Below are 12402 nucleotides of genomic sequence, written 5' to 3'. Positions count from 1 at the left end.
GCTGACTCCAACACTACAAAAATCTTTTGCGGGAAGGTAGTGAGCGGCAGTGAGGATCCAAGGGCTAGGGTGCATACCGGATGCCTCCTAACTGTTAGATCCTCACTGTCACTTACCATTCATTGCAGAGAATTTGAGTCCTTTCAACTCTGCAACTATATAAATTGCATAATTGAATTTTCAAAGACTACAAAAGGGGAAGAAATGGAAAGCTTCTTTCTAAAAGAAGTATATAATATAGGATATGTGGTGGAGTGAAAGATTCAAAATACCAGAGAAAGAACATTAGAAAGCAAATGAGACCGAAAACAGAAAGAAGAAAGAAGTAAAATACCTAACTAAATGGAAGAGAAATTTTAGGTAGGTTCTTTGAGAAGATATGCGGCTAAGGTGTGAATGGAGATGGGAAAGTCCCACTCTTGGGAGCTTGGATAAAGGTGATGTCGCTGTCTGAGTATTTTAGGAAATTTATCATTGTTTTTTTTCTTGACCGCATAGCAATAAGTAACTTTGGTGTGAAAATTATTTACAATGGCTGCATTGATGCAATGAGCATTGGGTGGCTAGGAGCCCAATACTCACCACTCGTAATTTGGGGGAATAAGTGATGGGAGTGTATGAATGACATATCCACATATGTGTATAGATCTTCACACCTTCATTTAATTGTCTCTTGTTTTTATTCACAAAAGTATTTAATTTAGTTTTTTGGTGATAGTAATTTTGTCATTCCACAAAGGAGCTGTAATAAATGAGTTTCAATTTTTTTGATAGTCCCTTTTTACCCCTACATTGAGTATTATATTAACTAACTTTGAGGAACATAACAAAGGGGCAAAAATATAAAGCTACAAATCTATTGACACCTTAAGGGAATATGGGGTGTGAAGAAAATCCCTTAAGTAAATCTTTTCAAAAAATAGAAAGGAGTGAATGTAAAACAAATTTTAAACCTAAGTATCTTTTTTCTTTGTTAAAAAATACTTAGGTTTTATAATTAATTTTCTTATCTTTTGGATATGGGCAATTTTTCCCAAAATTTAAGGGAGAGAAATCCCCATGTTTGCCATTGTGGGGGAAAATCTCCCATGCCACACTGATGGTATTGCAGGGAATATTATCATCCATATAAGCCCAAATGGTTAGGGGAGGAGGAAAAAAAATACCAATTCAAAAGAGCATTTGGTACATTGTTTGCATAGGAAACTTTTTTTCAAAATTTACCAAAAATGAACGTTACCTAATCACATGGTTCTTGCAACCTGATACAAGAGTGCACAAAATTACCGCCACGTCTCTATGTGAAAAAAATAAAATAATTCTATCCATATCGTTGCCCTTGCAAATGCTCTCATTGGCCCTTGCATTGATGCAAGGACCATGTGACCAGAAATCAATTTCTTCCCCAAAAGTAATTGCCAAAGTTAAAATATGAGAAATGTCTACACTAACTTTTGTACAAATTCCTTTATACCTTTCTCACATGATAAGTGGGTTCACAGTGACATTCTCTTTCTACCAAAAACAAAAAAGTGACTCTCTCTTCTCTTCTAACCATGTGGACCCCATATAGAGGATACCATTTTTTAACTCATCATTGGTATAGCGTTGATATTCCTTCTTTCATTGGCCCTTGTAGGAAATCCTCTACTTTAAAATAGGGAAAAAATGGTACGTATACCATCAATATACCTGGATCTGTGTCTCTCCTCTCCTTTCCTTGGAAAAGTCCCCTATGGCCCTCCCATTCCAATCCTCTCATTGATTGAGCCACTAACTCCAAAAGAGCCGATGACATACCTAACATTCTTCTCTTAAAATATTATGAATTTAAAGAAAAAAAAAATTTCAACTTAAACTATGCTAGCACCTTTCCATCTATCTCTCCTCACATAAAAATGACATCACTGCCTTCACAGGTATGAGACGTTGTGCCTTCTATGCCACTTACTCACAAAACCATGGTTTGAGCTTTTATAGAAGATGCCAACATTATAGAAGATGCTACTAGCACATTGTACTGGCCGTAGGGGATTCAAGCCCTCGTCGATTGAGAGGAATAAGCCCCTCGCCTCACTCATCAACTGTTATCATGACCTCTATCATTTCTAAGGGGCAAGGCTCACCGAAAAGAGAAAAGATTGTCCAGACACAGAGGTTGAGACTACCTTTCAAACTTTCTACTCCCAGGCTTCCGTCTAAGAACAGGGGGTGGGGTCTATTTCATCGAAATGAACTTAAATGTAAGGGATTGGTATTGGATTGCCCGAATCAGGCAATTGGTATCAGAATCGGGAGAGAACGATACCAATTCCAAGGTGATCCCATATCGGTGAATTGGAACAGACCAAGGGTAAAAAAAGTAATTTATTTGATCCATCCAATCTGGCTCGATTCTAGCCGACTCGGATTCCTGATCTATACCCGATCCAAACCAGTTATCCGATCTTGCGCGCGGGAAACAACAAATCCAATATAAACCCTAATTTTGAAATCTTTTTACCTCTTCTTGGAAGTTGAGAAACCCCAACTTTTCGTTTCTTTTTCCTGCTAACCCTATGGGTTTTCCTCTTCGTCACAGGGTTCTTATACTCTAGGGTTTATCTTTTTTCGTTCCTTTTTAGTGATTTTAGTTCTTTCGCACTCTCTTCTATTCGTTTCTTTGGATCTCTATCTGTGCTGGTAGACAATGGAATATGGACAGATTCGTAAGAAGGGGAGACCGGACTTTGCTTTGAATGGCAATGGAGGACCTAAAAGATCCAAGCCAGGTTCATGTTTCTTTCTTCTTGTATTGCTTGCTTGCTTTAGTTGTAAGTTTAGGGTTCCACCAATCTTGGTTGTGCTAGCATTTGCTTTACAATTTTTAATTTTTGGAGGTCTAGATTTCTTGCCAAGTCAAGCATATGGGTACTTCAGATTTTTAGTTATTACTGTTCTTCTTTTCTTCAGGTTTCTGTTTTCTTTACAGGAAGTTAGGGTTTCCAACTTGCTTGTTTACTCTCCAATTTTTTTTTTTTTTTTCATTGAAGAATCGGAGAGATGCGGAGGACGGTGAGGCAGGAGAGAACCGAGATACAGGAGGCGAGGGTCGAGAAAGGCAAAGAGGGGAATAGAAGTACAAAGGAGGGTGTTCAGCTGCAGGATGATGCTGAAAGAAGAGTCGTTCGATCCCAAATTCAGGCTGTGAAGAACCTTTTTCACGGTTTGTGCGGCTTTATTTTGACTTTTCTTTCTGAAACTTCTGTACTCTTTTTTTCGGGGATCTTTAATCTATTTTCTCGTTTCTATTAGGGGGATGTGATCTTTGATTGCTATATGGTTTATTTAATGTCCTGCAGATGGAAAAGAAGAACTTTCTCGAGCTGGTGCTTCTGAATTCAAAGAGTTCCTCAGTAAACTAGATATCTTGCAACCCAAAGGTACTGAAAGAAACTTCGTGGTATAAAGGCAACAGAAACTAAAACAGATTTTTATTAGTGTTTTTTCTGCTTCCATAGTACTTGGGAATATCATGTTATTGGTGCTGATGAATGCTCTCTCTCTCTCTCTCTCTCTCTCTCTCTCTCTCTCTCGTCTCATTCTGCTTGATTGTATCTACATCTTAGCATTGTTTTACGATCTCATTTACCAACAAGGGGGGGGGGTTGTTTGTTTTTTAGCGATGATAGACTTCCTAGGGGCCGGGGTTGATGGACCCCTTTTATTTGGGGGTGGTAGGGGACTGGTTTTGCCATGACGCAAGGGCATTTTAACCCTTTTGAGGAAGGAGATTGCAGTTTTTCTAGATATTGCAATATGTTGTTTTGTGTGTTACAGCTTGTACTTTTACTTAAGTGGTACTGAGTTACATTTTTTTGATTGCTCGTTCTCATTTGGCTTTCAGTTCAGAAGCCCAGAGAACAAGTTGCTGATGCAGAGGCTTTACTGGAATTTGTCAACACCATGGTAGTCTCTGTTAAAGCGCAGGGAGATGAGGGAGTGACTTCATCTGATTTCGCAAACTGTCTTCTGAGAGACTTTGGGCAAGGTGGTGGGGGTGCTATCCATGATGACTATTGGAATTCGATGGCTTGGAGCAATATTGGGAAGACTGTTGGTCATGTTTTTAGGAGGATCCCTGGATGTTTCACAGTGTAAATGACAATTAAATCATTTTTTTAGAAAAGATAATTTGCCTGATTCATACATTAAGGCATTTGGGGGTGATTTTTTTATTTTTTTTTGTAAGGCTTGGGCCTATGGATACAGAATTAAGGCAATGAAAGGTTCCAGTTTCACGTAAATGTGTGAGGCCAACGTATACTGAACGTGCTCATCCTGAAAAGGTGAGTTTCTTTATTTTCCCAGCTTTAATACATCTTGGTTGCATTCTGGCAGTACATGGATCCTAATTACGTTCACAGCATCCCATAAACAAACTACTTACTGTTGGTGGAAGATGACTTCTTAGTATAGCTATTCAAGAAAGAGGTGCACTTCTCATAAAATAGGATCTGGAGTATTTTTAGTCGCTACCTGCCACCTGCTAATTCTTCTTATTTGGTTGTGTTTGGAAATATTACTGTTTCTTTGGGACCTTCTTCACAGATTAGACTAAAGGAGAATCTCTAGAGGATACTAGGGTCAACCATCTAGAGGTGCCCAATCTTGGATTCAACTTCATGGAATTGAAAGTTCCTGAAACGAAGGCAATGAAATACAGGTACATTGTGGTGCAAGAGCATAGGGGGAGGGTTCCTGTTGATGGCTGACCCCACGGCCCTCTGTTGCTCTAGATTAAACTAATTTCTGACATTCTTCGCCTCCCCCCAAACCATGAGGTTGACCGTTGAACTTTAGACGAACTCAGTATTACTGGTTCAGCATCCAAAGATATTTGTTTGTTTAATTTCATCCTCTCCAGGGTTGTGTCACTTGAGTTCATTTATAATTTTCTTTTAAATGTCCATGTGCAGCTTGATAACACTGCTGAAGAAAAAACTGACACTGATAAGAACGTTATAGCTATCTTCAATATCCTGAAGAAGAAGAAGGTCAAGCTTGAAAATCTGGTCTTGAACACAAACACTATTGCACAGAAAGTTGAGAACATATTTGCTCTCTCTTTTCTTGTCAAGGATGGACGGGTTGAGATAAAAGTGGATGAAAATGGATGCCATTTAGTTTGTAAGATCCATCATAAGTTGTGAGAATTTATTTTCAATTCTTGTATTTGATTCTGTCTTGTTGCTCTTTTTTGGTGGTTATCAGCACCAAAGAATTCTCCCAGAGCTGAGCTAATAGCCTCTACGGATGTTTCTTATAGCCACTTCATCTTCAAATTTGACTTCAAGGATTGGCAGGTAAGGAACACTGTTGTAATTTGAAATGAAACGCAAGTTCTTATTGGTGATCGAGAAGTTGTCTTTTTGATTAAAAATAATTTATTTTATGTTTTGATATGCAGTTGATGAAGGACATGGTGGAAGTTGGGGAGGAATTGATGCCACATGGGAGTCCATTGAATGTATCTGGTGATCGTCAGGAGTATGCATGCCAAGGATCTCAAGCAGAGGCACCAAGTACTTCGATCAGAAAGCTTTGTAGGAACCGAGGCCTAGTCATTCAGGAGCAGTTTGTTGCAGAAGACTCCTGAAAATGAAGATGCTGCAGTAGATGCTTTTGCAAACCGAAAGAGAGAAAGTTGATATAAGATTGATGTATATTTAGCACCTTTATCACTGTTTTTTTTTATTAGTAGCATGATGTGAATTGCTTAGACTATAAATCTAGTTCTGTATATAGATGGATAGGTCTAAAGGGATTTGTTGGAGGTAGAGATTTTTATTTTTTTTGACTCTTCTAATCAGAGGTTCAGTGAAGTTTTCACCTCTTCTTACACGTCCTTTATTTCTTTTGCTTTGGGAGTACTTTAAGATGGCCATCTAGTCTGGCAAAATGGAGTCTCTAGGTGGGCATACTTAGATTCTTTTATTTGCTATCTGGTAGTTTTGTTGGTTTGCGGATAGATTATTCAGATTACCCTTAATTTTACTATAAAAGATATTGCACTGTTGGAATCCTTGGATGATGTACATATAGCCCTACACTAGATCCTAAATGGACAGAGGCTCTATATGATCCATCTATAACCATTTCCAACTCTAGCTCATTTTTCTTTCGGAACATCAAGAACCCCAAATGTTGGACTGTTATTCCCTACTCCCTACACCCTCTCGCTCCTGCAACTGACGATGATGATAATGATGGTGTTGGGTGAATATTTTCTGAAGAGGATTTAACAAATTTAGTGGGGAGGTTCTTTTTTCATCCTGTGCTAGAGTGGCATCCTGTGCTAGAGTGGATTCAAGCTGGATCTGGTTCGAAGTCCCTCTCATTCATCCCAGAGAGAGTGTTCATACTGATGTGAAAACTCTCTTCTGATTTCAGGTGAGGCTCAAGAGGAACCACATATTCATCGATTGAAGATGGGATTCTCAGTTGCTTCACAAACCCGAAAACATAACGGGAGGGTGTTTTAGGAATCTCAAAAAAATAAGGGCAATATAGGTATTAGAATATTAGTGTTAATCTGATACATGGTTTCAAGTATTGGTATTGTATAGGCTATATCGGATTGGTATCGATTGAGATCGATCCTGGATCTCTGATCAATCCGGATTGATTATCGGTATTGTTTCAGGGGCAAAACAGTAAAAAAATTGTACATTTTAAAAAAAGCAAGGTCAAAACTGACTATACCTGTCGATCTGATCCGGATTGATATCAAATCGATATCGATAGATACCAATATCAATACCGATACCGTCTCCTAAATCCAAGGTCTGATGTGATCACTTCTTTTTGTTTTTTATTCACAACAAAACAAAGATAGATTAACTAAGCCTAGGACCATTAGATATCATATTGGACTGATATTGTTTATTAGGGCCTCCTTGGCTAGAGTTTTTAAGTTCCCCATATATATTAAACAAAAGTTGAGATAAATAGGGTGGTTATCTAGTTCTATACAAACTAATATTAAAGTTATAGGCCAGAAATTCAGCATAGGACTATGATTGTTCTGTAACAGCCATCCAATCTCTTCCGCATCGCTCCACACCTGATCTATTTTCACCTGCCATTCTTGTGCTTTGGTTGATCCTTGAAGCATCCCTATAGCATCCGCTTCACCATCCTTTCCTGTCATACAAAAATTAGATTCCATTACAAGAAATATTCCATGTGAAACAAGACGTAAAGCCCATGCTGATGTTGTCCCCCCTTTGTCCCTGACACTGGTTATGATGATAATATTCGAGTTTGTGTGTGTTGTTAGGGTCACTTTTGATTGTGTCCTATCTGACTATGATTTGGTTTCCAAATTGGTTATTTTGAAAGAAATCCATAAATCAATTTGCTTGAAACGATGCAAATCTAGTTTTGGATCACAGAACACAAGTTGGTTTCTGTGTTTCCAAATAAAGTAACTGATAATCATAACAATAGAAAAGAACCATACTCGGTCTCTCCTGGATATGTGGCCAGAATTGAAACAGTACATTAACATTTTATTCACCTTCAAAACTAGAATGGAGTCCGGCTTAAAGCCCAATAGGCCAGCAGCCTAGACCCGCTTAGCAAATTCACACTCAAATAAAACATGGAACATGGTCTCCCTATCGTTATTCAACTACTACAAGTGGGCTCCACATCCACCCATCTGGATATAATATCCTTGGTGTGTAAACTATTATTAATTTGGGGTGGATTTTGATCTCCCAAAAAGACCGCCATCATTTTGCACATGGGGGCGATGCACTTGCATCTTTTGGGCAACTATTAGGAATGCTCATTGAATTCTCCATAATGAAATTTGCTGCCAAATTAGTCTTAAATGACCCCTTTTTCGAAAGGAGGCACCACTATTGATCATTTTATTGGGACAGTGTGATTTGAGTGATTCTCTCAATGATATGTGATGGCATTATCGAATTTAGCAGTGTTGTATTGCACTGCATATATATCGTTGCATCATTAACATTTGCAATACACTGATTAGTGTTTTTAAAATTCACCAAATCAAGGATATGGTTATCCTTCTAGACCCAAGGATCATCCCAAAATGTAGTATTAACTCCATTACCAATTTTCATGATAAAAATTTTTTCAGCCACGGGATGATCCTACATATGCTGTTCCAACAAAAGGATCCAAGGGTCTTCAATGTTTTGAGGTCAAAAAGTGATATGTTGTGGAAAAACCTGGCTTTTAGGGTCTTATCTCATAAACAATTTTCATTGGTTATTAATCTCCACCCAAGCTTAAGCAAGAGGGCTAAATTATGGGTTTCTGATTCTCTAATACCCAGACCTCCCCTTGATTTGGGTTGGCATATTATTTTCCACCCAATGATGTGACAATTATTCTTTTATTTTGATCTCCATTCCAAAAGTGTAGGTAAATGGAGCCCAGTTTCTTGCAAATGGTTTTAGGGAGTGCAAAACAGTTCATAAGGTATGAGGGTATTGATGCCAACGTGGATTGAAGTAGAACCCTTCTCCCAGTGAGAACAACATATTGGATTTCCATAGGCTGAATCTACTCTAACTCTTTCTAAGAGTCTGGAAAAAGATAAAGTTTTAGCCCTTTGATAGAAAAGATTGATGGTCTGGTGGCTGGTTTGGGACGGTATGAGGAGGGAGGGTTTTTCACATAAGTTGACACTGGGTTAACTTTCCTCATTGAGTTGGTGAGGAATAAAGGTTGATGGGACAAAAGGTTTTTCTTATTAAAAAGAGTTGGTGGAAGTAAATGTTTGAGGTGAAGGGGAGGTATGGTTTTAGCAGAAGGTTAGAAAGAAGTTGGGAAATAATACACTTTCATCATAGGAGAGAGATCGGTTCTATTGTCAAAGATCCTTAGGCTGCCCTGAAGACTGGAGAGAGATGCCAGAGTTTTCGTTCAGAACCGAGATAGCCGGAAAAGAAAGAGTTTAATTGAGATGTAAAAGAGAGACACTAAACCAGTAATGGGTTAACTGACATACGAGTTTTAGAAGCACATGGACGATGGGGAGGGTGATGGAATGTTATAGACGGTAGAAAGGTTTCTCGGAGTTCTCCGAGTTCCTAGAGGCTATTTTCGCTTTTCCAAAAGATGACAGCTTTTGAGTTTTGAGGTTCTAAGGCTTCGTTTGGTATCGTTCTAAAAAAATGTTTTTTGAATTTTTTCGTTCTATTGAAACAAAAAAACAGAATCTTCTGTTTGGCGTACTTATGGTTAGTTTCTGTTTTTTTTGAAACAAAAATTGAAAAAAAAAAAAAAAAAAACAACGAAATATTGGACGGAACTCCATTTTGGAGTTCGTTTTCCCGTTTTGTTCCATTTACAAAAAAAAAAAAAAAAAAATTCCCGATAAAAATCTGAAATTTTGAGACACCATTTTTTCGTTTAAAAACTGCATTTTAACACAGAAATTGAAATTTTCATTTTTGACACGAAACGGCATACCATACGGGCTCTAAGCTTTAAGTTCATCACTTAACAATGATAACTCATGATAATGAGACGAAATTATGCATCTATGAAAGGGAGGTGATTGATATTTTTGTATAGTCCAGGGGTGAGAAATGAAATTCCTCAAATTCATATTTTTATTAACAAAAAGGTCAGAGTGCTCGCCTCGGGTAGAAATCGTCTGAAATTCGCATCGGTGCAATTCCATGCAATTCTACCCCAGGCGATTGACACGTGTCCCCATTATATATCCACGGTTCAAATTTAACCTACCATAAACCACTGAACAAACCATCTTTAACCAAACCAGTGGAGAACAAACCGAAACAAACCGGTTCGGTTCATTATTTGAAATAAAAATGTGATGATTTCCCTCTCTCTCTCGACTCTCTCTGTCTCTCGGCCTGAAAGTTCGATCTCTGCAAGCAAAAGCTCAGATCTCGGTCGACCTCTCTCTCGACTCTCCCTCTCTGTTCCCTCTGTCTCTCTCTCTCTCGACTCTCTCTGTCTCTCGGGCTCTCTCTGTCGATCTCGAATCTCTGAAAATCTCTTGGCCTCTCTCTCTCGATCTCGACTCTCCCTATCGGTTCTCTGTAACCAAAAGCTCAGACCTGCTATTTCCCTCGACTTTTCCTGCTATCTTGACTCTCCCTCTGTTCGCCGCTCAACGCGAACAACTATCTCTCTATTCCACGCTTTCGAATCTCTCTGTTCGTCGCTCGACTCCTCACTCTCTAGGTTCGGTGCTCAACATCACTCTCGATCGCTCTCTCTTTGTTACAAAGCTTTGTGCAAAGGTATGAGCTTGTTGTGTTTTCTCTGCACCAACGTTTTTTTTTGTTAATGTCATGGTTTTTTTTTCTTTAACAGCTTACCTTGTTGAACAAAGTGTTGATTAAATCTCTATCATTCTATATCTATCTCTCTCTCTCAAAGGCCATCAATATGTCTAGATCTGAGGATTTAGGGTTTTGAGAACAGGAATGCTGATTTAAGGTTATTTTCATTAGATGACTTTAGCTTATTTATCTTTAAAATTTGAAATTTATATCTGTGTTGTCTTGCTGTCTCTCTCAAAACCTAAGAGAATTTGGGTTATTTTCCTTGCTTGATCTGAGTTTCTTTTAAAAAAAATTCAATTCCATTATTTGTTATTTGCTTGCTGTCTCTGTTAGAAAAGAATGGAAAGCAAAAGTCTTAAAGAAGAGAAGAAAGAAAAGGGTCTGCCGACTTCAAGTGCAACAGAAACCAACCGCCTTAGAGAAGAAAATACATTTGAGGAACTTAATCTGATCGACGTCAAAATATCATAATATGAAGCTTGTACTCTAATCAGGACTGTGTACCTGAAGTTCCCTTAAATAGAAACTGAAGACTGACCATGGAACTGTCTCAACCAAATCCACATTTGGGCATCTAGAAATCTAGGATTTTCTAATGGCAATTACTAGAAAAAGCACTTGAGCCCCCAATTATCACCTTCAATTCCCCTCATGAAACTCTATTTCTTCCTGTGTTCTATTACAGTGATAGATCTACATTAGAGAGAGGGAGAGAGGGAGAGAGAGAGAGAGAGAGAGAGAGAGAGGGAGAGGTTACATGGAAAAGTGAATTATTTTTTATTTGCTTGCTGTCTCTGTGAATAACCTAAGAGAATTGTTGTCTCTGTCCTTATATTCGAGTTAGAGTATTTTAAAATTTTTTAATTCCACTCTTGCTCTTGCTTTGTTAAATTATGTTGAAGTATTGCTACTTTAATGCTTTTTGTTTGTTTTGTCTAGTATGGAGAATTTTAGCATGAATGATGTGAGTGAACCTATATTTGGGATGTTATTCAATTCAGAACATTATGCATATGATTACTACAACAGATTTGGACGGGCAATGGGATTTAGTGTTAGGAAACACTTTATGAATAAGAGCAAGAAAGACAAGATGACTATAACATCTAGGGGATTTGTCTGTTCAAAAGCTGGTTGTCGATTGAGTGACAAGCGAGACATGAATACTGTTAACCCCCGAGCTGAGACAAGAACAAATTGCCAGGCACGAATGAACATATGTTTGGTTGATGATGGAAAATACAAATGCTGTGAATTTGTGAGGGAACATAATCATGAGCTTCATAGCACAACAACAGTTCATATGCTGCGTTCACAGAGGAAGATGTTAGACATACATAGGCATGAAATTGATTTGGCAGATGACTCGGGGATCATGCCTAGATCCACATTTGAGTTGATGGGTAGGCAGGCTGGTGGGATAGAAAACCTTAGTTGTTTGACCCAAGATGTTAGGAACTATCTCCGCACTAAAAGACAGCGTGCCTTGACATATGGTGAGGCAGGTAGTTTGATGAAGTACTTTGTTACCCAAACTAGGACCAACCCATCTTTCACATACTCGTTTCAACTGGATAATGAAGAACAAATAACTAACATATTTTGGGCTGATCCAAAGATGATCATTGACTACGCACATTTTGGAGATGTAATCAGCTTTGACACTACATTTCGCACCAACAAAGAGTGTAGGCCGTTTGGGTTGTTTGCTGGATTCAATCATCATAGAGGGTGCACTGTATTCGGGGCTGCACTTTTATATGATGAGACAGCGGAATCTTTCGAATGGCTGTTTGAGGTATTCGCTGAAGCACATGGTGGAAAGAAGCCTAAAACTATATTCACGGATCAAGACAAAGCTATGGCTAGAGCATTAAAAGAAGTGTGGCCTCAGACATGGCATGGATTGTGTACTTGGCACTTAATGCAGAATGGCATTACACATTTGGGTCATATGATGAAAGATGGCTCCAAGTTTCTTACAGATTTAAAGAAATGCATATACCAATACGATGTGGAAGATGAATTCGAGACAGCATGGTATAATTTGCTACACTAG

At 38.4% G+C, this 12402-nt stretch overlaps 1 protein-coding gene and 1 pseudogene across 1 annotated transcript; both read left to right on the top strand.

The window, feature by feature from the left end:
• Nucleotides 1-2474: 2474 nt before the first annotated feature.
• LOC122058192 lies at nt 2475-5883 on the top strand (annotated as a pseudogene).
• Nucleotides 5884-11283: 5400 nt separating this feature from the next.
• Nucleotides 11284-12402, top strand: LOC122063917 (protein FAR1-RELATED SEQUENCE 5-like). Its single transcript, XM_042627601.1, has one exon. The coding sequence runs from the start codon at nt 11284-11286 to the stop codon at nt 12400-12402; it is 1119 nt and encodes a 372-aa protein (XP_042483535.1).

The sequence above is a fragment of the Macadamia integrifolia genome, chromosome 2 (genome assembly GCF_013358625.1).
Source record: "Macadamia integrifolia cultivar HAES 741 chromosome 2, SCU_Mint_v3, whole genome shotgun sequence".
Taxonomy (NCBI): Eukaryota; Viridiplantae; Streptophyta; class Magnoliopsida; order Proteales; family Proteaceae; genus Macadamia; species Macadamia integrifolia.
The sequence above is the reverse complement of the archived record's forward strand: the minus strand, read 5'-3'. Positions and strand labels throughout refer to the sequence as shown.